Raw genomic sequence first — 24,705 nt, forward strand, 5'->3', positions numbered from 1 at the left:
ATTGTCAAATCAATGGCCATTCCTTGCTTCATTCAATACATTTGTGTTTTAATCAGCCATAACAAAGTACCACATGGGTGTCCATAACAAAATACCATAGTCTGTCTAGCTTCAACAACAGAGATTTATTTCTCACAGTTTAGGAGGTTAGGATGACCAAGATCAGGGTGCCAGCATGGTCAGGTTCTGGTGAGAGCTCTCTTCCTGGCTTGCAGAAAGCCATATTCTCACTGTGTGACAGCGAGCTCTGTTGTATCTCTTTTTATAAGAGCGTTAATCCTATCTTAGGCATCCCACTCTTATAACTTCATCCTAACCTAATTATCTCCCAAAGGCCCCATCTCCAAATACCATCACATGGGAGGTTAGGGCTTCAATATATGGATTTGGGAAGACATGATTCAGTTCATAATGGATTGTGCTGATTACCTGTCATGTGTAGATTCTGTGCCCACTTATTGTATCTTCTTAACACCAAGGGTTTGGGAAGCAGAGGACTTTAGGTTTAGCATAAATTACTTAGGCAACCAGCAAAATACTAGAAATAAAAACTTAATATTGACTTAGGAGTTTCTTTTAGCTAATTGCTATTTCCAAGAAACACACAGCATTCTGCTTAGAAACTCAAGAAATCCAGAACTCATTTTCAAATTTGTGTTTTGTTTTGTTTTATGAGTACTTTGGCCCTTTAGATTTACTTTTCTTTTTCTCTTTGTTTTGGCCAACTAATGGAAATAATTCTGTACTTTTAGGGGTTGACGGACTATACCATTTCATTTTAGAAGGGTTTAGTTTCCAGAGATCTGATATATTTCAGATATTTAGTTGGAAAGTTAGCATCATCTAGGGGGAATAAAAGAATTACCTGCAATTAAATGTGATTTCATTTTAAAATGGTCTCTAAAGGATCTTTATGTTAATTATATTGATGTTCTATTCATAACAATAGAAGACTATTGAACCAAGGAAAGCTTTCTAGCAAGGACTCCTGCTGCAGAAAATGTGCAGCTTCCTGTTCATCTTTAAAGAATAAAAGTGAAACTTAATCTATTTTATACATTTGCAAATGTGTTCTGAAGGGGTAAAGGTAAGATACAGTTACATTTAAATCAAAGCAATATAAGTGATTTTTAATGAAGGCCAAGGCAATAGTTAAAAACTAAACATTTATTGAGCACTCACTATCTGCTACATATTATGGAAGACACAATAGGGGAATGCAACGATGAGGAAATTTGGGATCCTTTGTTCTAGGACTCATGGTTTTATAAAAATGACTCTCTTAAGCAGTAAGCTGTGATAAGGCATATTAGAGGTATACAGCATGCTTTGGATGTATAGTAGGATGAAGAAAAGATAAGATCACTAAACTTCATGAGGGCCCAAATCATGACCAGATGTGTATCAACAGATGTGTAATGTTTCAGGCATTGAAATTATTAGTGGGGTTAAAGAGGTCTTTGCATACATGGTTTTCTATATCTGAATCATATTCTCCCATCCAAATTCTCTCCAGTTCTTTCTCCTGTAACCCTCAACCAAAATTCACCTAATTTCAACTAGTCTTCAGAGCTCAACTGAGCCTCTGATTTCTTTATGAAGCCTTCTTTGAGGTCTGGTCCTGGTTTTGGCTAACTTATATTCCTGGTACAACTTGTGCTAGCCCTATCAGGGAATTTATGACATTATATTGTAATTGGTTGGCTCTTTGTTTATCGACAACACCTAGAACAATGTCAAGAACATAATAGGTGCTCAAAACATATTTTTTGAAAAAATTAACAAATGGATGAATGTTCTGATTTTTCATAATTCCAGATCACAGATGGAAATGTGATTGACACTTTATAGTTTAATGAAATGGTTAAGTAATTGTTTCTTCAAGTTTAGCTTCTGCACTTTTCGTATTTGTTGAGACCCTGAAAGCCTTATATTGAGAGTCAAGAGACCTGAGATCCATTCTTAGGCTTGCTCCTAGCAGGTTGCATGATCATAAGCAGGTTGCCTCATCTGGGTCTGTGTCGTCTCATCGCTAAACAGAGGTTTTAAGATAAAACTTATGGTCTTTACCTTTGAAGTACACATCAAAGTCAGCTGTGGAACTTAACTATATATGTAGTCATTGACACTAGTGTACTAACTCTGGAGATTTGGCTTTAGCAGAGGATGAGTTACATGATGGCTCAGTCTCCTCTTACTTCTCACTGTACTACCTTGGTCCAAGGTCCATTACCTCACACCTTGACTGGGCCTCTGACAGACACTCTGGTCTCTTGATCTCATAGTCTCTATCTTCTCCTTTCAGACTATCCATGTCCTTTTGAATAGTTTCCTCAAAACCTAGCTTTATAAGGTTATGATCTGACCCACCAACCATAAGTGGCTTCTGACACCACAGAAACCCTTCAATCAGAACCTCACCTCACTTTTCCCATTTGCCTTCTTTTTTCCATTGAGAATTTTTCATACCAACAACATAGTCTTCTCTCTTCCCCTAACAAGAGTTATCCTTACCTCTGTGCTATGATCCCACTGTTAACCCATTGTTTCACTTCTTTCTGCCTCTATTCCACCACCACAAATTTTCCCAGAAGACTCCAGTCCACATTGTTCTCTCTTTCTTAGAAATCTTATAAAACATATTGCTCATGCCACTTAATACCGTTTATGCCATTTAATGTATTATTAAATGATACTCTGAGATAAATCAGTAGCTTACCCTTAATTCTTAATCTTTTGAAACATTGGGATTACATCTTCCTTATAGAGTTTTTATATCTCTCATAGTACCCAAAACATAAAACTCAATAAATGCTTTTAAATCAAATGACTGCAGTGGTTTCAGACTCTCTAGATATGAGGAGATGATATTCATGTATTCATTCTTTTATTCATTTAGGCTCCAGGGGATAGCATTAACCAAGAATAGTCTCTGCCTAATTAAAGGAGCTTCCAGATTAGTTTGAAATTATACAAATAAGTAAAATGTGAGGCACTACCAAAGTAGGGTAAGAAGAGAATGTATTTATGTGAGGGGTAGAGTGGGAGTGTTTAGGTGGTCAGGAAAGTCACGTGACATTTAAGCAGAGCCTCTAATAGAATGGGGAAGGGGTCATGTAGGTATCTGAAAGAACAACATTTCAGGTTCCTGGAACAGCAAGGGCAAATGCCCTGAGGCAAAGATGTGCTGACATGTTTAAGTAGCAGCAAAGGGGCTGGTGTGGCTGGAATGAAATGAATATGGGTGGAGGGGGAGAAGAATGGAAGGAGATAATGCCAAAGCAGTAACAGAGCCAGATCATGTCGGGCTCTTGAATAGCAAGGCTTTTGAATTTTGAGATGGAAAGCTTTAGGAAATTTTGGAGCATGATCTGTTTTATGCTTAAAAAGATCACTCTAGTTCTGCTAAGAAAACATATTTCCAGGTTGGAGATAGGAGATCAGTGAGAGGCTGCTGCGTTAGTGTGGACAAGAGGTGAAAGTGGATCAGAACAGGGTGGTACCATGGTAGATCCTGGAATAATGTCAAAGGTCAAAAATATTTGCTATTGGGTCAGAGGAGGGATATGAGAAGACAGAACTCCAAGAACTTATGTCCTGCATAACTGAAAGAATTGGGGAAAACTGTGGGAAGAGCATGTTTGGGTATATGGGGAGATCAAGGATTATGTTCTGGCCATGCGAAATCCAAGATACCTGTTAGTTTCAAATGCAAGTGGGAAGTCTGAGTGGGTAGTTAGATTTAAGAGTCTGAAGTTCAGGGGAGAGGTTAGTCTTTATAGTAGAGAAAGTTGGAAGATGGCTGGAAAGTTTAATGCTTGAGTGTAAGAAGATAAAGTTTATTTTAAACCAAGTTTATTCTTGCCTCAGGCCTTTGTACATGCTGCTCCTCCTGCCTCCAGTGCTCCTGCCAGGCTACCCGTGGCTGTTCCTCATCTCAGTCCTCAGAAACACTGCTCTGACTTTCTTAGTGCCCTCACTTTAACCTATGTCTTTTTTGTGTTTTTTTATTGCACTTATCACTATATGAAATTATCATGTTTATTTTTTAATATTTAATATCTCTGTCCTTTCCTAAGAAGCGAGCTCAGTGAGAGCAGACATAGTGCTAGAATGGTACCTGTCATAGAGTAAGCTCTCCTTAAGCATTGGGTGAATGTATGAACACATGAGGGAATGATCATATTTTGCATTTGAAACACAACTGGAACCCACATGAGAATGAGCAGCAGATGAACAGGAATGCAGAAATGCCCCTGAGAAACTCATTCCTTAAAAGAAATGTCTCTTAGATGAGTTATTTTGCTTCCTTTCTTTCTATTTGGGATGTAATCCAATGTAATTTCTTTTTTCTTTTGATTTCAAGTACTTTGAGGGGGTTGATTTCAAAGAATTAACAGATTTTTATCATTAATCTGATAAATCAAACCTTAGTTTGGGCCTACAATTGAATTATGTATTGCTTTTACCCTTGCTGAAGTCCTATGACCTTGCAAAGGATAACTACTTTCAGCAAAAATATCAGTCTGATTCAAAATATGTTTTCCAGGATAGTACAACTTTGCTGCACAGTTCCATTTTCAGTTCAACATCATTTTTTCACATGGAAGCAAAACCAACAGATTGTTTCAGTGGAAAAGCCTTCCGCATTCAAAAATAAATTGAGTTTTTCTAGAGCCTAAGTCTGTGTTAGACAAGCAGAACTTTCCTTCATTTCTCTTTTTAAACTTGAATCATTTAAACTTAAGTCCATTGAGAAGAAATGCAGTATCACTTCCATATATTTTTTTGCATAAAATGAAGGATTTTCTTTTGTGGTGCCTCGGACAGCCAGGAAGGGTAATTGTAAGTAGGATTATCTCTGTCACAACTCTGAGTCAACATGCATAGATGCTCTGGTTTTGGAAGTTTATTTTTACATAGGTAAGGTGGATGTGGTGGTAAACTGTGGAATAATTCTTGCCATTAGCTGAAATCTTCAACAGAGGGTTTCATGAGAAAGGCTAAGAGAGATAAGAAGAAAGTCAACATTCTATGAGCAGTACCCAGCTTATGGCTAGGTTGTATTTCAAAGGAGAAGTTGTAAGTTTTCTGTTTAGACCAGTGGTTTTCAACCTGGGTGATTTTGTTTCCCAGGGAATATTTGGCAATGTCTGGACATTTATTGTTGTCCTCAGTTGGAAGGTTTAGGACACTACTGTTAATCTAGTGGTTATAGACCAGGGTTTCTGTTAAACATCCTGTAATGTACAAAACAACTCCCACAAAAGATAATTTTCTGGCCCCAAATGTCAATAGTTGCTAGGGTTGAAAAATTTTACTTCAGACAGTGGATTACTTTTCCCACAGGAGCAATGTTATAAACGGTGATAATGTTCCTACTGCAGAGGGCTGTTTTGGCAAAGTTGGTCACCAGAACCTATTCTTATTATACATGGTATGCTATTATAACCACATAAACCACATTTCCTAGCATCTCTTGCTAGGAAAGCCATATGGCTGGTTCTCACCAGTGAAATGAAAGCAGAAGTGATGTCATTTCCAGGCCAAGACTTTAAAGAAGCAGCTATTTTGGACCCAGTCTCCCTTTTCCTTTCCACCATCATGATAAGTCCCTATAGCAGTGGTTCCTAAACTTTAGCTACATTAGAATCACCTAGAAGACTTGTTCAACCTCAGATTGCTGGACTCCACCCTTAGACTGTCTGATTGAGTGAGTCTGGGTAAGGCCTGAGAATTTCCATTTCTAACAAGTTCTCAGGTGGTGCTGATACTTCTGGTCCAGGTACAACACTTTCAGAACCTTTGGCTCAGGGAATTATGATGATACAAAATGGAAGGAGCCTGGCAAAATCTGATGCACTATTCAGAGAAGAGGCCTTTTCCCCCCATCCCCATGTTAATATCAACCCTGGCCTGAGAGTATTTACTATTGTGGTTCAACCACTGAATTTTGGAAGTGTGTGTGCTCCAGCAGCTTAGCCTATCCTAAGGCTCTCTACATCTGCTTACCCCACATCTCTCTCCTCTACATGTCCATGAAGAATCACAGAATAGTCTTTTAAAAGATGAGGAAATAGGGGCCGAGAGGGATTAAGTAGTCAAGGTTACATAGTAAATGATATGGCTGGTGTTCAATCTGTGTTTTATTGCCTCTATTGAATACTTAACCCATAATAGAGATCAATAATCATGGTTATCTCAAGAATTTGAGTTTTAAGGAAAGATGCGAAGAAGAAATTTTTTTCCCCCTTTCCTAGGCAGAATATCAAACGAAGCAACATTTTAAAATAAATATGTTGCCTTTGCTCTCCCTTTCAACTCTCTCTTTCTTTTTTCTTTCCTTCCCTCCCTCCCTCTCTCCTTCTCCTTTCCACTTCTCTCTCTCCATTTCCTTAGCAGTACTAACATTATGTTGCCCCTTTTTCTTCTCCCAGCTCAGGCCACTCTTATATTAAATGATAGATTTTTCACTCTCCAGTCAAAATTCTTATTTCCTTGTGCCATTAAAATGAACATTCTTCCAGGAAAAAAACAATAAGAAGGAAAAAAATCTGTTGATGAATTATAGCACACAATCCTCCTGAAGGGTGTGTGTTAAAATACTTCTTAACAGCTAGGTTTTCATGTTTATTTGTAGAATTTAATACAGCTCCAGGAAAGTCCAGTGACGTTTCAGGCACAAGGGAAGTGGGTCGTGGATGGAACCATGGATCTTGTAAAGGAAGGGCGAGGCTGTCATTGCAGGCAAGGGGTCCTGTCTTAGTGTCTCCTTCTGCATTCATGCAGAACCAGGGTCTCTAAAAGTCCCCAGTGCTTTTGGAACGGGCTTCTAGGAAGAGTCAGTGGGAGGCTGGGCTGTGGGGCTGGATCTGGCCCTACTCACAGAGGTTTGGTCTCTCTGTGAAGGACTTGGTTGCCTAAACAGCATTTGAACCACTTCAACTTATCAGAGTTAATGCCAAAAATTCCTAAATTACTTAATGGTCATATGGAAATTTAACACAAGACATTGTTAAATGTAACTGCTTCTTGCTCATTTGCATATATAACTTACTTTTATCAATCTTATTAACTTCTTTTGAACTCTAGCCACAGAATCTAGGACAGAATTAGAGAGATTTGTGCCTGGCACAGACAAATTTTTTGAACTAGGTTTGTGTGTGTAGATAGTTTTCTAAGTTATGTCTACATAATGTCCAAACAAGCAATTAGTAAGCAAATTTAGGCAAAACATGGGGAGAAAATAATGCACTCCATTTGTTTGCCTCAATGGACAAATAGGTTAATTTGGTTCAAAATATCAATCAGATATTTATGACACTCTGGACAACCTGAAAAACCAAAATGTACACGGAAAGTTGCTGAATTACATGATAAAATCATTTATTTTCCTGTATCCTTCTAGGATCTTATCCTTGAAACATAGCGAGAGATGACAAACATTCTGGCTTGTCTCCTTTCATTCTAGGCTTCTCTTGAGGGCTGGCATGGTCTTGTTGGCTGCTGTCTCATTTCTTGTTGGCTGCTGTTTCTTGCTATATATATATATTCTACATATATTCTATATATAGAATGGCTGTGTGATTGTACAAAATCTTGCCACTTTCTCACCCTCAATAAATGTCCAGGTAGATAGTGACATTTTGCATGTGTCAATTTATCCCAAAGCAGGCTACAGTATATTTTCCTCATAAAAACTGGTACTTTGAGTTACATTTTGCTTCATATATTGGTGCCATGAGTAAGTCACTGTTGGAACTAAAGGTAGAATATCAACAATTGTCCTTAAATGAAGGGAGGGATAGAAGAAGGAGCCCTGGGTCTTGTCTTCCATGATATGTCACTAGCACTTAGCATTGTCTTCAGACTGTGTCCTCGGCAGTGATTTGACAGTCAAACTTCCTCTGGAATGAAAAACCTGAGTCTCTGATAGGAGGTTTATCTAAGAACAATTGTGAGTTTATATGAATCATGTCTCTGTGAAGCACTAATGACTGTCTCATCTGTGATCATTAAAGAAAGTGATGAAAACTTCCATCCATTGAGTGTTTTCTAGCAGGTAGTCCCCGAGCCAGGTATTTTGTATACATTTTCTATTCTGGTTTTCAGCACTGACCATTTAAGGTAAGTATTATTATCCCCATTTTATAGACAATGGAGCTGATTTGGAGAGGGTTAATCACAGAGATCTGTGTGGCTGAGCCTACTTCAAAGCCTGAGATCACTGTACTTCACCAAACAGTAGTTTCTATTTAGAAAATGGTATGGTGTGCCAAAGAGCAGAATCCAATCTGTTGCTCAAAAATGCAAGAGCTATTAATTTTTATTATAAATTTATTTTTGAGCTAAGTGAAGAATAACAATGTCTTGACCTAATAATAGGAGGAAACCATTCTATGGGTTTGACCATAGTTCTTAGCTAGTTCTTGGATGTTCTGAATTTTTCATAATCACATACACTTACTCAGTATTTGAAACTATGAGGACTTAATGAAATCTGGAACTCATATGGGCAAACTATGCTTGTCTACTTTGCCACAGCCATGTTGCTTGCTGTTATTCATTATTCAAGATGATTTTTTCTGTGACTACTTGACACACCGGTTAAAACATTCTCATGGTCAGTTTCTTGCATAAGCTGGTTAAGCCTGTCCCATTTGAAGACCTCAGAAGACCTAGTCTATTTGGCCACTTTGCTCTGTAATACCTGGCCTAGGCCACAGTGGATACCATGTGAAAGTGATGGGGGCTCAGAGGAAATTTATCTCCTCTAATAGAAAAAATTTCTGAGCCTGTGCCACATTATCTGGTTAGTGGCCTTGTACTGGTAAGGAAGAGATAGCAGCCTAATCAATTATACAATATATTCCCAGGGTAGGAAGGATATATAGCACAGAAGGGTGAGAGAGTACTGGACTCTGGGTGAGGGGGCTGCAAAGAGTAGGCTTGGCAAAGAATGCTTAACAGCATGATGGTGTCATTCAAGTTTCCTGTCTCTGAAATTATGAACATAGAAGAGAAAAGGAAAGAAAGAGTCCTGTTGATTAGAGGGCCCAGAATCTCAGATAACCCTTGCATGTACTTAAAAAAAACTCTTTTCTAAGTTGAAGTTAGGTTTAGCCCGATTCTTGATTCAAATCACCTGGCTCATATAAAAGTCCAAGGTTTTAAATGAGATCTCATTTATTTAACTGGAATACAAACACATTCCCTGAACACAAAGCAAACAAAGAATTGAAAAATATTCTCAGATCCTAATGCCACTTTTGAGGAAGTGTTAACAATATTTATTGTTATCAACACTCAGGGAAGTTTGCTTTTCTTTCGTTTTCTTTCTTTCTTTCTTTCTTTCTTTCTTTCTTTCTTTCTTTCTTTCTTTCTTTCTTTCTTTCTGGTCAGAATTGAATAGGTGAAAAATATTTTCTTTATCTAAAAAAAACAAAAGGTATTATTTGTTGATCTCTGTCCTTAAAATTATCGTTGCTTATGTGGTGTTTTAGTGAAATATGCTATTTTAGTAAGGTAGACAATTATAGTTTGTTCATTAATTTGCCTATTCATTCACCAGTTATTTGTGGAATGCTATTTATTCCTGACCATTCCTGTTCTATCAGCCCTGGGAACTTCCAGTTCCCGAATTAGCCCTATAGGCTTGCCTGGTTCCAGGTAATAGCTAAGCAACAGTAATTTTAAAGACAGAGATCTACAAATAAAACCTTTTGTTTTTAAAAAATCATAGAGTATTGGAGGCTGAGGTACAGAGTGAACCAAACAAACATTGGCCTTACAAAATTCCTAGTCTAGAGGGGCATATAGTCAGGCAAACCAAAAATTGTGGTAGACTGTGATGGGCATTAAGAGAGAAGATGTATTGGGTCTATGAAAACAGATAAGATGGACCGACCCAGGCTTCCTATAGGTAGTGATGTCTAAGCCAAGATCTGAAGAATAAAAGGAATTAGCTGAATAAAATGGTGAAGGTGGGTAGGAGTGAAAAGGGTTTGAGGTAGAAGGAAAGCCTGGCTGAATAGAGGAAAATAATTCAACATACTCAGTGAACTGGAAGAAATTCAACAACTGGCTAAATATTGCTATGCTGATCATGAATAGCAAATGGAAGAACAAGAAGCAAGATAGCATCAAGGAAGATCTAAAGCAAACAGAATGAAATGGGAGGAATAGATTGAAGAGAGAAGCTCAGAATAGAAACCATGAATTGCAATTATGTTCTGGGATGGGCTTCTCAAATAATCATGTATATGTGATATGTATTTCCTGGGGATCTTGTTAGAAGGCAGATTTGGATTCTGTATTTTCAAGGAGTAACCAAGTGATGCCAAAGCTGCTGGTCTGAGGATTACACTTCTGAGTTTTCAAAGATCAAGAGAGCGGTGTCCCTTTTACATGGTAGCTGGTAATTGTTGTGAGACAGTCCTAGTGCCTTAATGGAGTTCCATTGCCTTGGATAGCCACAGACACAGATTCTTGTCCCCAGGCATTGCTGAAACAATGACCTTGGCTCTTCACTATCACGAATTCCATATTTGTTTTGTTTCTGGCTGAACTAATATGTCAGCTGGGCAAGGCCATTATGAGTCAAAGTCTCAAACTGGCTCTGACAATGGCCTGATAGATGACTCCTACACATTGACAGTGGTTCCTAAGCTGTCTTTCTGTAGAACACTGATGTTACCCCAAACTTGAATAATAATGGCAATCTTTCACCATTGAGGGGGAAAATAAATGATAATAGAAACATTTTTTCTAATTTATAGTTTTCTTTCATGCCTTTCTCTTAATCCTTTGATGCTGGCAGCTATCTGAATGCTAATGAGCGCTCTTGGACAACCAAATGAGCAACGAACATTAGCAGCAAAGCCTGGCAACACTGGTGCTCTTGTCCTTATGACCATGTGAGCTCATGAGTGAGGTGTTGTATTATATCTGTACACTGTGGTCACACCTGTTAAAACTCTTCCTAGTTTATAAAATAGGACACATCAGGAGTTTCATTGTGTCTTCGAAGTGCAACAGAAATGGACACATTGTAGGAACATGCTCTCTGACATAATGTCAGGCTCTTTCAACCTGTCCAAGTGCTTCTGGGCCTCACTCTTGTCCAGATCAGGATAGCAGGTGTGCATGGAGGCTCTGTAGCCCAATAGGCCACAGTCCCCAAGTTACAATGGTTTCAGGAAGGCTGCCAGGGCTCAATTGGACTTGACATTTCTCTTCCTTTCAGCAACTCCTGGTTCTTATTTGGTTTTAAATTAAATAAAAATTGCAGCACATGGATTTGAATTAAAACAAGAGGCCTGAGCTTTGTAATAGGCACCACATCAATAGGAAAGCTAATTTGTACAAAGCACATCTCCTCCTTTAATTTAAACCACAGAGCTCTACCTCTTTGGTTTCAAGGGAACTGAAAGTTGAGTCAGGGGAACTCGCTCTGGCATTGGCAAGGGCTATGCTCAAGAGCAACAGAAGCAGTTTCAGGGGAGCTTAGCGTCCTCTTAAGTCCTTTGTGCTGGGTGTCACACAATACACAAGTAGTTCCAAACTCCTGGCCTTGAGTTTAAAGAAGGTCTTAAAAATGTCTCAGGGTAATCTTTCCCAATTGACTTTTGATTACAACCCAGCTGCCAAAAACAGAATTTACATTATTAACAGCTTCTCAAGACAGAAAAGACAGCAACAACTACTCTTGACTTTGATACTGTTCCTCTTTTTCAGGGTTATAGGCTGTGTGTGTGTGTGTGTGTGTGTGTGTGAGTGTGTGTGTGTGTACATGTGTGTATATGTATGTGTGTATATGTGTGTGTGATTACTAGTCTATACAACATAAATTAGGTAGGGTCTGTGTGAGGTGAGAAATTCAATCTGGGTCTTGACACTTGCTCTACTCAGTTTAATTCACACTAAAGGCAAAAGGAGGAAGCAGGTTAGAGGGTGGCGGTGGTGGCAGTGGGGACATCCATGAACAATGTGAGGTTTACAAAAAACATTGCTGCACCAGAGCCATCTACAGAGCTCCAAGACCTGTTTGCTGCACCAGAGCCATCTACAGAGCTCTAAGAAACAGGGCTTGGAGCTCTATAGATGGCTCTGGTGCAGCATGTCCCCTCACTGCCAAAACATAGGTAATAAGAAGCTGGATACTTTTGTAAACTTTCACCTACATGTGCATACAGACTTGGTGACAGGTCTGATTCAGGTTTTGTGGGGCCTGAGAAACTTATACATTTTGGGGGCCATATTAAAGAAAAATAATAGAAAAAATATATTTTACAAACTCTACATGCCGTCAGAACATATTTCTAGGGTCCCTCCCAGGGGACTCTTGGAAGGAGTCCCTATAAACAAGGGAGCCTGAAGCTTAAGCTTTGTTAACTTTATAAGTGAATCCACTTCTGCTTGGAAAGCTCTTCTCCTGCCCAGTGTCAAAAGAGCATGCGTTATATGAAGGAAAAAAATGATAGGTATAATTGACTAAGACAGAAAGTTCTTGGTTTTATCTGACTGACCTTTGAACCACCTGTAGTACACTGTCTTAGTGAACTGAGCTTGGGCTGAAGCCAAACTCTCTTTGTTAGGCACAAGCCTCTTAAGGGCGGCACCCACATCTTTGCCTTGGTTCACCCAGATAACTACCCAAGGAAGGGTGTCAATAAATGCTGAATGAATAGCTAGCTGCATGACTGTGAATGAATGAATGTGCAAATAAATTCACACTCTCATTTTAGATAGAAAGTCATTGTTTATCTTTGCCAAAGGACTCTGAAAATGTTTTCAGCTATGTAAAGAAAGTCTCCACCTAAATTTATTAGTGAAGCACAGACAACTAGATTGCTACAGAAGGCTACTAACGTCATCTTTATTGGATGACCAAAATCACTTTAGGCATAATTAAGAACTAAATTAGACTATATTATAAAGCAACTATTCTTTAAAGGGATGGGCTCTTTCCTCTGGTTTCAGCAGGAGTTGTTCTCACATACTCAGAAAAAGCTCAACAGTGTATTATTTGTTCTGCTTCTTATCTCCTCCTCTGATTTATGTTACCTTATGTTGACCTTTTAAATTCTTTATTTCCTGGCAAATACATTTAAAATTGTAGGTCCTAAGTGAGGTGTAGCATATCATGTAGAAAAATCAAAGTTCAGTCTGGAGCATTCTCTTTTGAAGAAAAAAACTGCCCTGCAGGTGGTAATGAACTCACTTGATACTTCCTACACTCTGATGGGGGTCAAAGGGTACAGTGAAAAACCAGAACTAATGATTAGAAGGGGTGTCACCCACATGTTTCATTTACTGTAAACTGTTTAGGAGTTGGGTTTGCATGAGGGACACATTAGACATGTTGAGATTGTCCTGGGTTAGGAGGGCATGGTTTTGATTTAACTTTTGTTCTCATGACCTTGAAGGTAAATCTGAAGTAGTGTCATATGGATGAGGGCCTCCAAATTTAAAGTCATGGAGCTTGAGTCTAGGTCTCAATTTCATCTCTAATCGGTTGTGAGATTGTGAGCAAGATACTCAACCTGTGTCTCTCTGTCTCTGTCTCTGTCTCTCTCTCTCTCTCTCTTACTTTTTCTCTCTCCCTCTCTGTGCAAAAGAGACCAATATACCTATCCTACTTTTCACTGGCTATCTGTCTCAAAACATTTTTCATGAAAGGTCTTAGAAAAGTATAACATGACTTTTGAGTTGAGCATCTATGAGTCCATTAAATAACCATGTAATGTTGCACGCTCCTCATTTTAAAGCTAGTATGATGGCTTTTTAGTAGAAAATCTCATTTTCTTTCAAGGCAATATCATCAATATTATTTACTTGTAATAAAAAGGGCACTAAAAATATAAAGAAGTAACCCAATCTTTTTGTTGTTCAAATTCATTTCAATGTGAAAAATATTCAGAACAAAAATCTAGTCAAATCTATAAGCAGAAACCTATTTTAACTCAAGATGACGATGACCTTAAGCTGCTAAACTGCTAACAGTAAGTGACTCGATGACTAGAAGATGACGTGGATGCTCACTGTGAAATACAAAGGGTATCACTCTCTGGACATCATTGCTATATGTATGTAGGCATCCTGAAATTTTGGCATGATGGTCTTTTTAAAGACAGAGTAGCTGATTAGCATTTCCCTGAATTAAACCAATAATATCAATGTGATGGGTCATTTTTTTTTTCTTCCTAGAGGATAAGGATGCTTTAGAACAGGGCCAGATAGTAAATATTTTCGGTTTTGTGGACCATATGGTTTCTGTAGTAAAAACTCAACTCTGGCCTTGAAGGGCAAAAACAGCATTAGACAATGTGTAAAAAAGGAGTCTAGCTGTATTCCAACTCTGTCTGCAAAATTAGCAGGGATAGACCTGCTGACTCCCTACTTTAGAATATCATAAAGGTATCATCAGATTCTGGGCTTCCTCACATCCCTTGGTTGTACACACCATATTGCTGGCCTCAGTTTTTAATGCAGCTCCAATTCTACAGCTAAGTGAACACAGAATGTGCCAAACCCTGGAGAAACCGTAAAGTCAGGTGGCCATTTGGGCAGACATTCACATCCCAATATGGCTATCTAAAAATCTATACTTTTCTCAAAGTGTTATTTGTAAAATAAAGCATTGTTTAAATGATAATATCTAAAATTTAAAAATTCTCCAGAGTAATACTACTGATGTTTTGATAAGAAAGGAGGAAGAGTGCTTTCCAGTTCCTAGAAATGCTTTGCAAAAATGTAAACCAGTGCTGACTTCTTATTTGTAAGTGATCAAATTTGCCTTTTGTTTTCTCATAATAGAAGCCAACTCATTACCAAAGTTTATTGGTGTTCTAAGTCAAAAGTCATCTGTCATTCCAACTTATCCTCTTTATGGCTCTCTCTCATTCTAGCATGTCTGAAAATGTAAGAAAGCACTACCAGAGGCCTACGGATGGGTGATTTTTAACCCTGGATCTCTATTTGTCTGTATTTTTAAAAACAACTTATTCTTAACCTGGGAGCTGCCACCTTTCACTGTGTGGGACAGGCTACAATGAAACTGAAGGTGAAACGAGCCTTTTATTCCTAGTACTACTTATAAAAATGTAGATTTTGCGACACTTGTTTGGGTTTTAAGTGGGGTCTCACAGACTGAGTTCAGGAATTCTTTTGTCTTTCCTGGCTAAGTTACTTAACATCTTTGAGATCTTGAACTTCAGTTTCTCCATTAAAAAATGTTAATATCTACTAAAAAAGTGTTAATATCTACTTCACAGGATTGATCTATAGTGAGTAGCAAATAATAGATACTCAATAAATGATAGTTTCTCTCATTTTTTTCCATATCACCCCATGTACCCCAAATTTTATTTTACTCTATTCTGAGAGTAGATTTTATTTTATTTTACTCTATTCTGAGAGTTCATCTTCCAATGAACTTCCTCTGAATGTAATGTAAATGTATACACACATAGAAGACATGTAGGGGAAAGGTCTTTGAACAAGAAAGACTAATGGTAGGAAAATTGGTTGAACAGAAGAAAAGTCAGCAAATTCATTTGGTTTATCTTCTTTTGGAAAAAGGAGCCTAGTAAGTAGAACATAAGCTTCCTGAGAGCAGAAACCTTGTCAGTTTCATTCACTAGTGCCTGGAATTGCTCTTGGCACCTGGCGAGTGTGCAATTAATACTTATTTTCTCAACTAATAACTGAGCATACATAGATGATTTGCTTTTGTATTAACCAGGAGAAATTCCTGGAGCTTAGCAAAGGGCAGGAACAGGGATTCTAAGGAGAAGGAGCCTTAACATTATAGAAGAATGGCACCATTTACAGACTACTTACTTTCAAGTACATAATTTATAAAAGAATCGTGCAAATTCTCCAATATCAAAATTGATCTGAAATAGGTGAGAGGAAAGTCTAATACCTGTTCCAGGCCAGTTTCTGGCAGGTATCCTACCTTGAGGCCATCCCAACAAGGTATCTTTTAATTTCACTTTCCTTCTGGAAAGAGAAATACCACTGTTGCTCAGAACTGTTGGAGTATCAGCACGGTGCTAGATACGATGGGATAAAGCGAAGCTGTGCTTCCCTAGAAGGTCTCTAAGTCTCCTCATGGTTTTCCACATACTGCGAAAGTGTGAGAGAACAGCAACATTAACATTTAACGTAGCTCACGTACCTGAAAACATCATCATGTGCTGAAAGTTCCTGGGGATCTTCTGTTTTCGGCCCAGATTCAGGAGGAAAGAGAGGGGATATATGTTGCAGGCTCTGGCAACAAAAATTGCTAGCTGCAGATGAGCACAGGGAAACATTGAGGAAATGTTGCTGCAATGAGGGTGCGAGTCCTTGAGGTTTAAATATTATGTCTTTAAGTTTCTCTATGTTATAACCCAGAAAACAGGCATAAACATGTCAATATGTGTATGTCCAACTTGCTTCCAAAATTTATCTTTCATTGTCAATTCCTTTCCAGAAATAATAGAGAACTCTGCATTTCTTTGAATATATATTTGGTTTACAATTGTTAACCCAATACCATTTCAATCACTGTAAATTTTCTCATCACATTTTTGTTGCTGATGACTGACTTTATACTCAATTCTGCTGCAAAATGTGAGACTATGGCATTATCTTCTCAAGCAGCACTTTAGAAAGGATAAATGTACTTCTCATGATTACCATCTCATTTTCTATCAGTATATACTCCCTGTATCAAGCAAGCTTCACTTATTTTTTTTTTTTATCTTAGAGCATTTAATTGTGTGAGGAATTGCCTGTCTAAAACATATAATACAACGAACAACTTGAGGCATTTTTTACAGGTTAAAATCTATGAAAATATTTGTGGTAGTCTTCTCTTTCCTTTTGTTGTCTTGGACTCCTTCTCTGATGTCTGTCTATTCTAGTTTGATCTCAAATGGGATGGAGTTATTTGGGAAGAGGGAGCTTCCCCCTAAGATCCAGGCTTTAGATAAAATTTGAGCGTTCAGCTGAGTGCTCAGTGAAAAGAGAAGAGAAGGCAAATGCAGGTGCTTAGTTAGAACAAGGCTTATAAAGCAGGGTCAATTCTCCTGGCTGTAAGATCATCTGCCTGTGATATAAGGGGACAGCTGTCCACTTTCCCAGTGGACAGAAGAACAACAGCTGCTGACTGTCCTGAGGGACATTTTCAGTTCCTCAGTATATTTTTGTACAGTCATCCATTCCTATTGGGAACGCCTATATCCCGGACATTTCCTAGGAAAGTCCTCTGTATTAAAGAGTGAGGTCTAAATTTTATCTGTTATTTCGTTTATAAGAAAGGGTTATCTTATTAGAATAAATTTACTTGTGCACAATGATTACGATATGGAAAATACATCCATCATGCTAATTTCATTTGATCTTTACTCTGTGTATCCTATTTTCAAAGTCCTTACTGGAAAGAAGATTTTACCATCTTGTAATGAAATATTTTTAAAGCTTAATAATCCTGTCCATCTTCTGATACATGCTGATGCAGATTAAATATATTTCTCTATAAAGAATGAATTGACATAGTTTTATGTAAATGATTCATAATTTTGGACACATTGTAAATATTCAAAAAATGTCATTCTCTTTTAGTTTTTCCCCTTTATTTCCCCCAGTATTTTCCAAACTTCTTATTCTGTACCATAAGCATTTATTAAAGGCCTCAATTTCTTAGGATGCTTTTCTTCCCTAACTAGAAATTACATATCTGCCTTAAATTTGAACCCTGCAGTAAACCAGACAAAATTACTTTAACAATTTAGCCGAATAATCAATAAAAGTACATAGTTTGTTCTCTTTTCTCATCACCCCATGTTCAAAATTGCAAAGGATACAAAGGCTCCAAGTATAAAGAGAGCATTAAAGATATGATTCTGGAACGTGAACAGTGCCAGGCCCATGTAACAAAAGATGACGTTCTCAGCCAAAAAGTTCATAAATTCAAACAACTGAAAACAAAACAGAAACCAAAACCCATTAAATATGATGCAGGTTCGAATTCACTTAATAACTTGTAACTGTATTTGGTGACTGGATGGTACTCCTTTATCTATGAAGGCCATCCCTTTGGCCTTATGCTTAATTTCTGCAGGGTGGGCTGGCAGAGGAAGGTTTGGGCTAGTGGCGCAGGAACCCCTGCCTATCCTGTCATGCCAGCTGACTCTACCATGGCCCTCTACACAGTGACAGATGCCTCAGCCACGTTAATATCCTATCCTCCTTTCCAACTGCAAGGCTGCTAGAGATACCCATGGGTAGTATTAACCAACACAATCCTTCATGGAACAACTCCTACTGAGCTGACAGAATATTCCCCATTATAGAAACTGAAACTATGTGATTTGATTAAGGTGTACTATAGTAAACAAAGCAGAGATTGTTTAGAGTTTTCTGCACATCACCCAGTAGGTGCACTTGAGTTCCCAGACTCTGAAGAACCACGTTCAAAAAAGCTTCAGCTAAATTACCTTCCTCAGGCAGGTAGGAAGGACAAACTTGGAAAACTTGGAAACTTGGAATAAAGATGAGTTGATTATATTTCAACATTAGAATGATTAGTATGTTTCGAACCCCAGACAATGAGACTCATTACATTGATTGATGTAGGCATATCCATTAAATGTCCATAATTCGTAGCTGGTGAAAAGATGATTAATCCCAGGGATGAGTTTATACAGCAAGAACACAATAGATACATCTAACTCAGTCAGAGGAATGGACTAGTAACATCTATGCTGACGAATGCCCATGAGAGTTATTATTAGACCATTAACTAAACAATTTAAGTTGAACATGAAATCATTTTCCAACATTAGAAGTTAAAGGGAAATATGTCTGGAGGCTACAACAGAGGCAGATTTGGAAGAGACTTTAGTTTATATTCCAGACTTTTTATTTGGAACCTTCTAAAACTTTATTCTCAGTCCTATGTAAATCAGAACATTAGGGTAAACGTCTCTGGAGGCATTTCTCTTGGTTTTCTAATAACTCATTTTTTTTCATGTACTGTATTTACAGTCCTACAATAATGCTCAATACCTTTTTACTGACAGTTAACAGAAAGGAAAGCAGAATCTTGTCAGAAACATTATTTAAAACCAGTAATAGAAAGAAAGGATTAAAAAAGACACAGCTCCTTTGGCACAAGATGCTCTTTCTGCAGTGGCAGTGATGTCAGTTATCTTGAGCACTTGTTTTACAATCTAGGCCAGCTCATCTTAATAAATACTGTTGCCCAAATAACCACAGACAACTTGAAAACATGGGAGAAAATATAGGGGATGGAGAACAGTTTTCTATCTCAAATCTTTACTTTTTCAAAAAGTGAAGTTTAGCTATCTTAATCTGTTCAGGCTACTGTAACAAAATACTACAGACTTGAGTAACTTAAAAAACAGAAACTTATTTCTCACAGTTCTAGAGGTTGGAAAAGCCAAGACTAGGATGCTGGATGATTTGGTTCTCGTGAGCAAATAGCAGCCTATCCTGGTCTGTAAACAGCAGCTTACTTGCTATATTCTCACATGGTGGAGAGAGAAGTCATCTCTCTCATGTCTCTTATAAGGGCACTAATCCTATTCATGAGGGTTCTACTCTTGTGACCTAATCACCCCACAAAAATCCCACCTGTAAATATCATCACATTGAGGGTTAGGGCTTCAACATTTGAATGTGGGGGAAGATGGGCACAAATATTCAGTTCATGGCAACTACTCAGTTTTTCACATTAATAAACACACACCAAGGTTAAATTCATAGGACCTCTTCTCCTGCCTCTATCCTCTAGGGAGGACATTTTTTCATCTAGGATCTATCCAGTCTCTTTTTGGTGGCCACACTCCAATTTCTTTTTGGGGTCCATCTCCTTCCCCACTCTCAGCTACAGACGGATGCCTAGTTAGTTCAAATATGGAATATGTAATTTAGGACTAAACTACTCAACCACTCAAATCAATGTGTTTCTCCAGCTAGCATGTTTGGTTCAGAATAGATGTGATGCATTTAGAGCCAAAAAAAAAAAAAAAATAAAATGAGGCCTTTGCAGGGAATTTTGGGACAAAGCCCCCACCCACTTTTTTACTGTAGCACTCGGGCTCAGGAGCTGTACTAGCCATTTTGTGATCGCGGGTTAAATAGCCATCAGAGAGAAGCCCTGTCCTGATGACACTATTTAATTTTTCGTATTCAACCTTTCCCAAAGTAAAATCTATCCTTAAACTTTTGAATTAAAGACACCAAGAAATCACTTTTTGATTTGAGGTGGGGTTTCAACCACTTAAAAAGATACAAACTCCTTTATGGTCCTGCACCAGTTTAACAAAACAAAACACCCCTCTGACTCAATATAGATAGATGATAAACAAAAGGGTGTATGGTCAACTTTTTGACCTTTTTTGATCAGTAACAAATCTGTTATCCCTGTACTCCACCACTACCCAATTTTAATCTATTTCTTACCTTAAAGGTAGAAAAATAATATATGGGGAAACGTCCATTTTTTTTCTGTTGGTTGTTGAGATATGATGGGAATTTTTCCCATACATTTTTCATGAGGACCCATGGTATTAAATATTTATTTTAGAGATTTACTTTCTTTGGATAACTCAGTATTTTAATTTGATAGTCAGTCAGTTTATTGAAATCTAACACCAACCAAAATTACAAGTAACTTTTTACATATACTTTGTATAAAAGTTTGATTTTCCATTTAGGTCCATTTCTGGACTGGCTCTTTGCTCCTATTATTGTCTATTCCTGTATCAATGCCACATTTTTAAAATTAATGTAGATCCATAATACATTATAATATTTCATAGATATAGATTATTCCCATGCTTTATCTTCTTTAGAATTTTTCTGGTTATTTTTGCATGTTTAAAAAATGTTTTTATTGATGCTTAATCACTCAGAAAAGTATACAAGTTATATATGTACAACTTAAGGTTTATAAGAGACTATTACTAGCACTCCAGCATTACTCATGTTTCCCCTCCACTTATAACTCCACACTCAATGCAACTATATACTATTTGCCCTTCTATCATCACAAATAAGTTTTCCTTGTTTTTCAATTTTAATATGAAATGAATGAAATCAGACAATATGTATATTTCGTACTTGTCTTTTACTCTTTTACCAACATTTTGTTGGTGAGATTCTTCATGTTGTATGTAGAAGTAGTTTATCTTTTTCATTATATGAATATATTACAATTTATTTATTCATCCTATTATTGATAGACATTTGGGTTGTTTCCAGTTTGAGGCTATGATGAATTTTGCTGCTGTACATATATATTTGCATTTCTGTAAAATTGTTGAGACATAGTGCCAAGCAGTTTTCCAATGTGGTGATACCAATTTGCACTCCCATCAGCAGTTCTAGTTGATTTACATTCTTGCCAACACTTGGTTTTACTGCTGTTTTTTGAATCTACACTTTTGCCTCTTTCTATTTGCCATTTGAACTTAGGAATCAGGTTGTCCATTTCCATAAAAATTAACTATTGGCATTTTAGTTGGAGTCCCACTAAATGTGGATAGAATGTACATCTTTATAGTATTGAAACTTTAAATCCATAAACCTCATATGTTCTTATAACAATTTTGGTTTTCTTGAATTTCCCTCAGTAATTTCTTTATAAAGATTTTTTTTGTATCTTTGGTTAGGTTTATTCCCAGATATTCGATGTTTTTTGTTGCTATTATAAATGGCACCCTTTTCAAAGTTTGTCTTCTAATTGTTTGTTGTTATATACACATATATAATTGATTTTTTTAAATTGATCTGGTATTCAGAGCCTTCCTAAATTTATTTAATAATTCTTACAGTTTATTGGTATATTCTTTTGGACTTTCACAATTATATTGTTTTCAAATAAGGATAATTTTTTTTTTCCTTTCCAGTCACTATAAATTTTGTATCTGACACTTGTTAGGACCTCTGGCACATTGCGGAATAGAAGTGATGATGGGGTATCTTTGTCTTCTTCCCAGTCTTAAAAGGAAAACTTTCAATATTTCTCTACTAAATTCATAGAAATGCTTTAACAGATTAAAGATGTTCCCTTCTATTTCTTTTTTAAAATATAGATTTAATTTTTTAACATCATGTTGAGAATTTATGTGTTCATATGACAAAAGACTGGCTTATAATTTTCCTTTCTTGTATAGTCTTTACCAGGTTGTATTGATAAAGTTACCGATGTTAGGTTCTTATTCTCTTTCTTAAGTGCTTAAAAGAATTCTGGGCTTGGAGTTTTCTTTGTAGAAAGATTTGAAACTACAATTATTACAATTATTATTGTAGATACAATTATTCTAATAGATATAGTATTAGCCAATTTTCTCTTCACTACTGTATTAGTCTTAGTAAGTTGTGTTTGTCATTCCGTCTAAACTTTCATATTTACTGGTATATAGTCATTCATAAGATCTTCATTATCTTCGTGTCTGTAGTTAAGTACCCCCCTCCCATGTTGTTAACTTGTATCTTTTCTTATTGATAAATCTTGTTAGGGAGTTATCAATTTTATGAGTGTTTCCAAGAAGCAACTTTGGCTTTGTTGCTTTTTTTATGTTGTATTCTTTTTCTCTCTATTTCATTAATTTCTCTATTATTTTTATTATTTTCTGCCTTCAACATACTTTGGTTTTAATTTGTTTTTATTTAGTGTCTTGGTCCAAGTTCTGATGCAGGAGTTACTCGTCAATTCCTTTGAACACTTGCTTTTCTATATTTTTTTCTGGCTTTTCTAGTTTTTTCCTAAAAGAGAGTTGTTCTGACATCAGCTATCCCTCATAGCTAACTCTTCTTGACTGTTTATTTTTCAGGGTGAATAATTATTTTTGTCAATTTCCCACCCACAGTTTTATGGTAATTTATTTTGTAACACAGACTATGCACATCAATTTAGAGAGAAATGATAACATTGTGAGGAAAGATAGATTGTTTAGAAAGATTACAGAAAAGGTTGGTTAATTTGGGGAAAAATAACCAAAAATAAAGATGTATTTCTAACTCGCTCCTCATATCCAAATAAATTTCAGAAGAATCAAGTGTAAATGATAAAACAAAACTCATTTATAAATGTAGTCCAAAACCACCACTAATTTTGTATATAATTTTTCAATCAGAAAATTGTACAAAAATTGAATTTATTAGCAAAAACTTAGAAGCAAATCTCTATAAGAAATATTTAAATAAACATGATACAATTATATAATAGAATACATTTTATAGCATTATATATGTATTGTTATAGAAAGATATCCAAGATCCATTATTAAATAATAAAAAGTAATTTAGAGAAATAAAGAATATGTTTGTGTATGTATGAACCCATCAGGTATGTTAAACAAATACATAGACAAATGACTTTCACTTCACTTTATGGACATTTGATATTCGTATTATTATTATTATTATTATTATTATTATTATTATTATTTACCATGAACCTGTGTTACTTTCACAGTTAAAATTTTAAAGTAGAATAAAAAATGTTCCAAATACTTTCTTCCTTTAACCTTACTCAAGCAGAAACTCTTCATCATTTTATTTTCAGGAAGTTATCAACTATTTCTAATATTTTTCTTATTTTCTATAAAAATTGTTTTGTTCAGCAAAGAAAAATACAAACAGCAAAATGAAAGCACTTATCTTTTTGTGGAACATTTTTTTCAGTGATCTCTATTCGGAGATCATAGATGTATAGATAACTTGAATAATGTTACCTAAATCTGACCGTATTTTTTGTATAACTTACTTTCATTAAGTCGATATTTTACAAGACTCTTTCCTTGACAAGCAATTTGAATCTACTAAATGATATTTAATGGTAGCACAATAACCTCTTGTATTGTCCTACAAAATTTTATTTTACTATACCTATTATTAGATATTTGGTTGTTTCCAGATTTCCCCTGCCCCGCATCATAAACAATGCTGCAACATGTACCTTTGTACAAATAGCTCTCCCTAGTTGAGTGGTTACTCCTTAGGTCAAATTCCTAGTCATGGACTACTTCTGTCAAAGTGTAAACATCAATTTTCTTTTTCAACATACTACCGGTATGCCCTTCAGAAAGAATATACCAATTTGCATCTGTAATACTGTGCAGAGGGTACCCTTTTCCTTACACTCTTGCCAAAATTAGTTTTTGTCAATTTTAAAAACCTTTGACAATCTGATAGACTCACTTATTTTAAATTGTAGATGGTCGTTAGCATTTTAAAAAGATTCTCTTCATAACAGTGCAACAGCATTGATTAGCATCTTTTTGTCTATTTATATCATGTAACAACATTCCTCTGAATAAACAGTTTTCATAATAATTTCCTTCTTAGGGCATTTAATGAAATGTGTGGACAAATTTAATTTTGTTTTTCACACAAAAATCTCCTGAAGACATGTTTCAAAAGAAGAATCTACAGTATCTCTATGCTGATAAAAGAAAACAATTTGACTATTAGAACTTCATTGTCTCAGTGTGGCCTGGAATGGTCAATTACTAAGGGAATAGATTTATTGGTCAATTTTGAAAAAAAGAAAAAAAACAGAACAACAAAAAATCCACCCCAAAACCAATCATCATTGTCATCATTATAACAAAAACAGTGTCAAGCTATTCAATTCAATATTCAATATGAATGACCTCAATTCTACTTCCTCCTCTTTAAGGG

General features: G+C 36.4%; 1 protein-coding gene across 3 annotated transcripts in view; it reads right to left on the minus strand.

The window, feature by feature from the left end:
- SLC9A9 (solute carrier family 9 member A9) overlaps nt 1-24,705 on the minus strand; it is a 505,685-nt gene that overhangs the window by 175,266 nt on the left and 305,714 nt on the right. For all 3 annotated transcript variants that reach the window (XM_039876498.1, XM_039876497.1, XM_039876499.1), the window contains 2 exons: nt 17,856-17,969; nt 16,184-16,295 (listed from right to left, as the gene is read on the minus strand). In XM_039876498.1, coding sequence (XP_039732432.1) covers nt 16,184-16,295; nt 17,856-17,969 — 226 coding nt within the window. The remainder of the gene's footprint in view (nt 1-16,183; nt 16,296-17,855; nt 17,970-24,705) is intronic.

Source organism: Pteropus medius, unplaced genomic scaffold, assembly GCF_902729225.1.
Source record: "Pteropus medius unplaced genomic scaffold, Ma_sr-lr_union100, whole genome shotgun sequence".
Lineage (NCBI taxonomy): Eukaryota > Metazoa > Chordata > Mammalia > Chiroptera > Pteropodidae > Pteropus > Pteropus medius.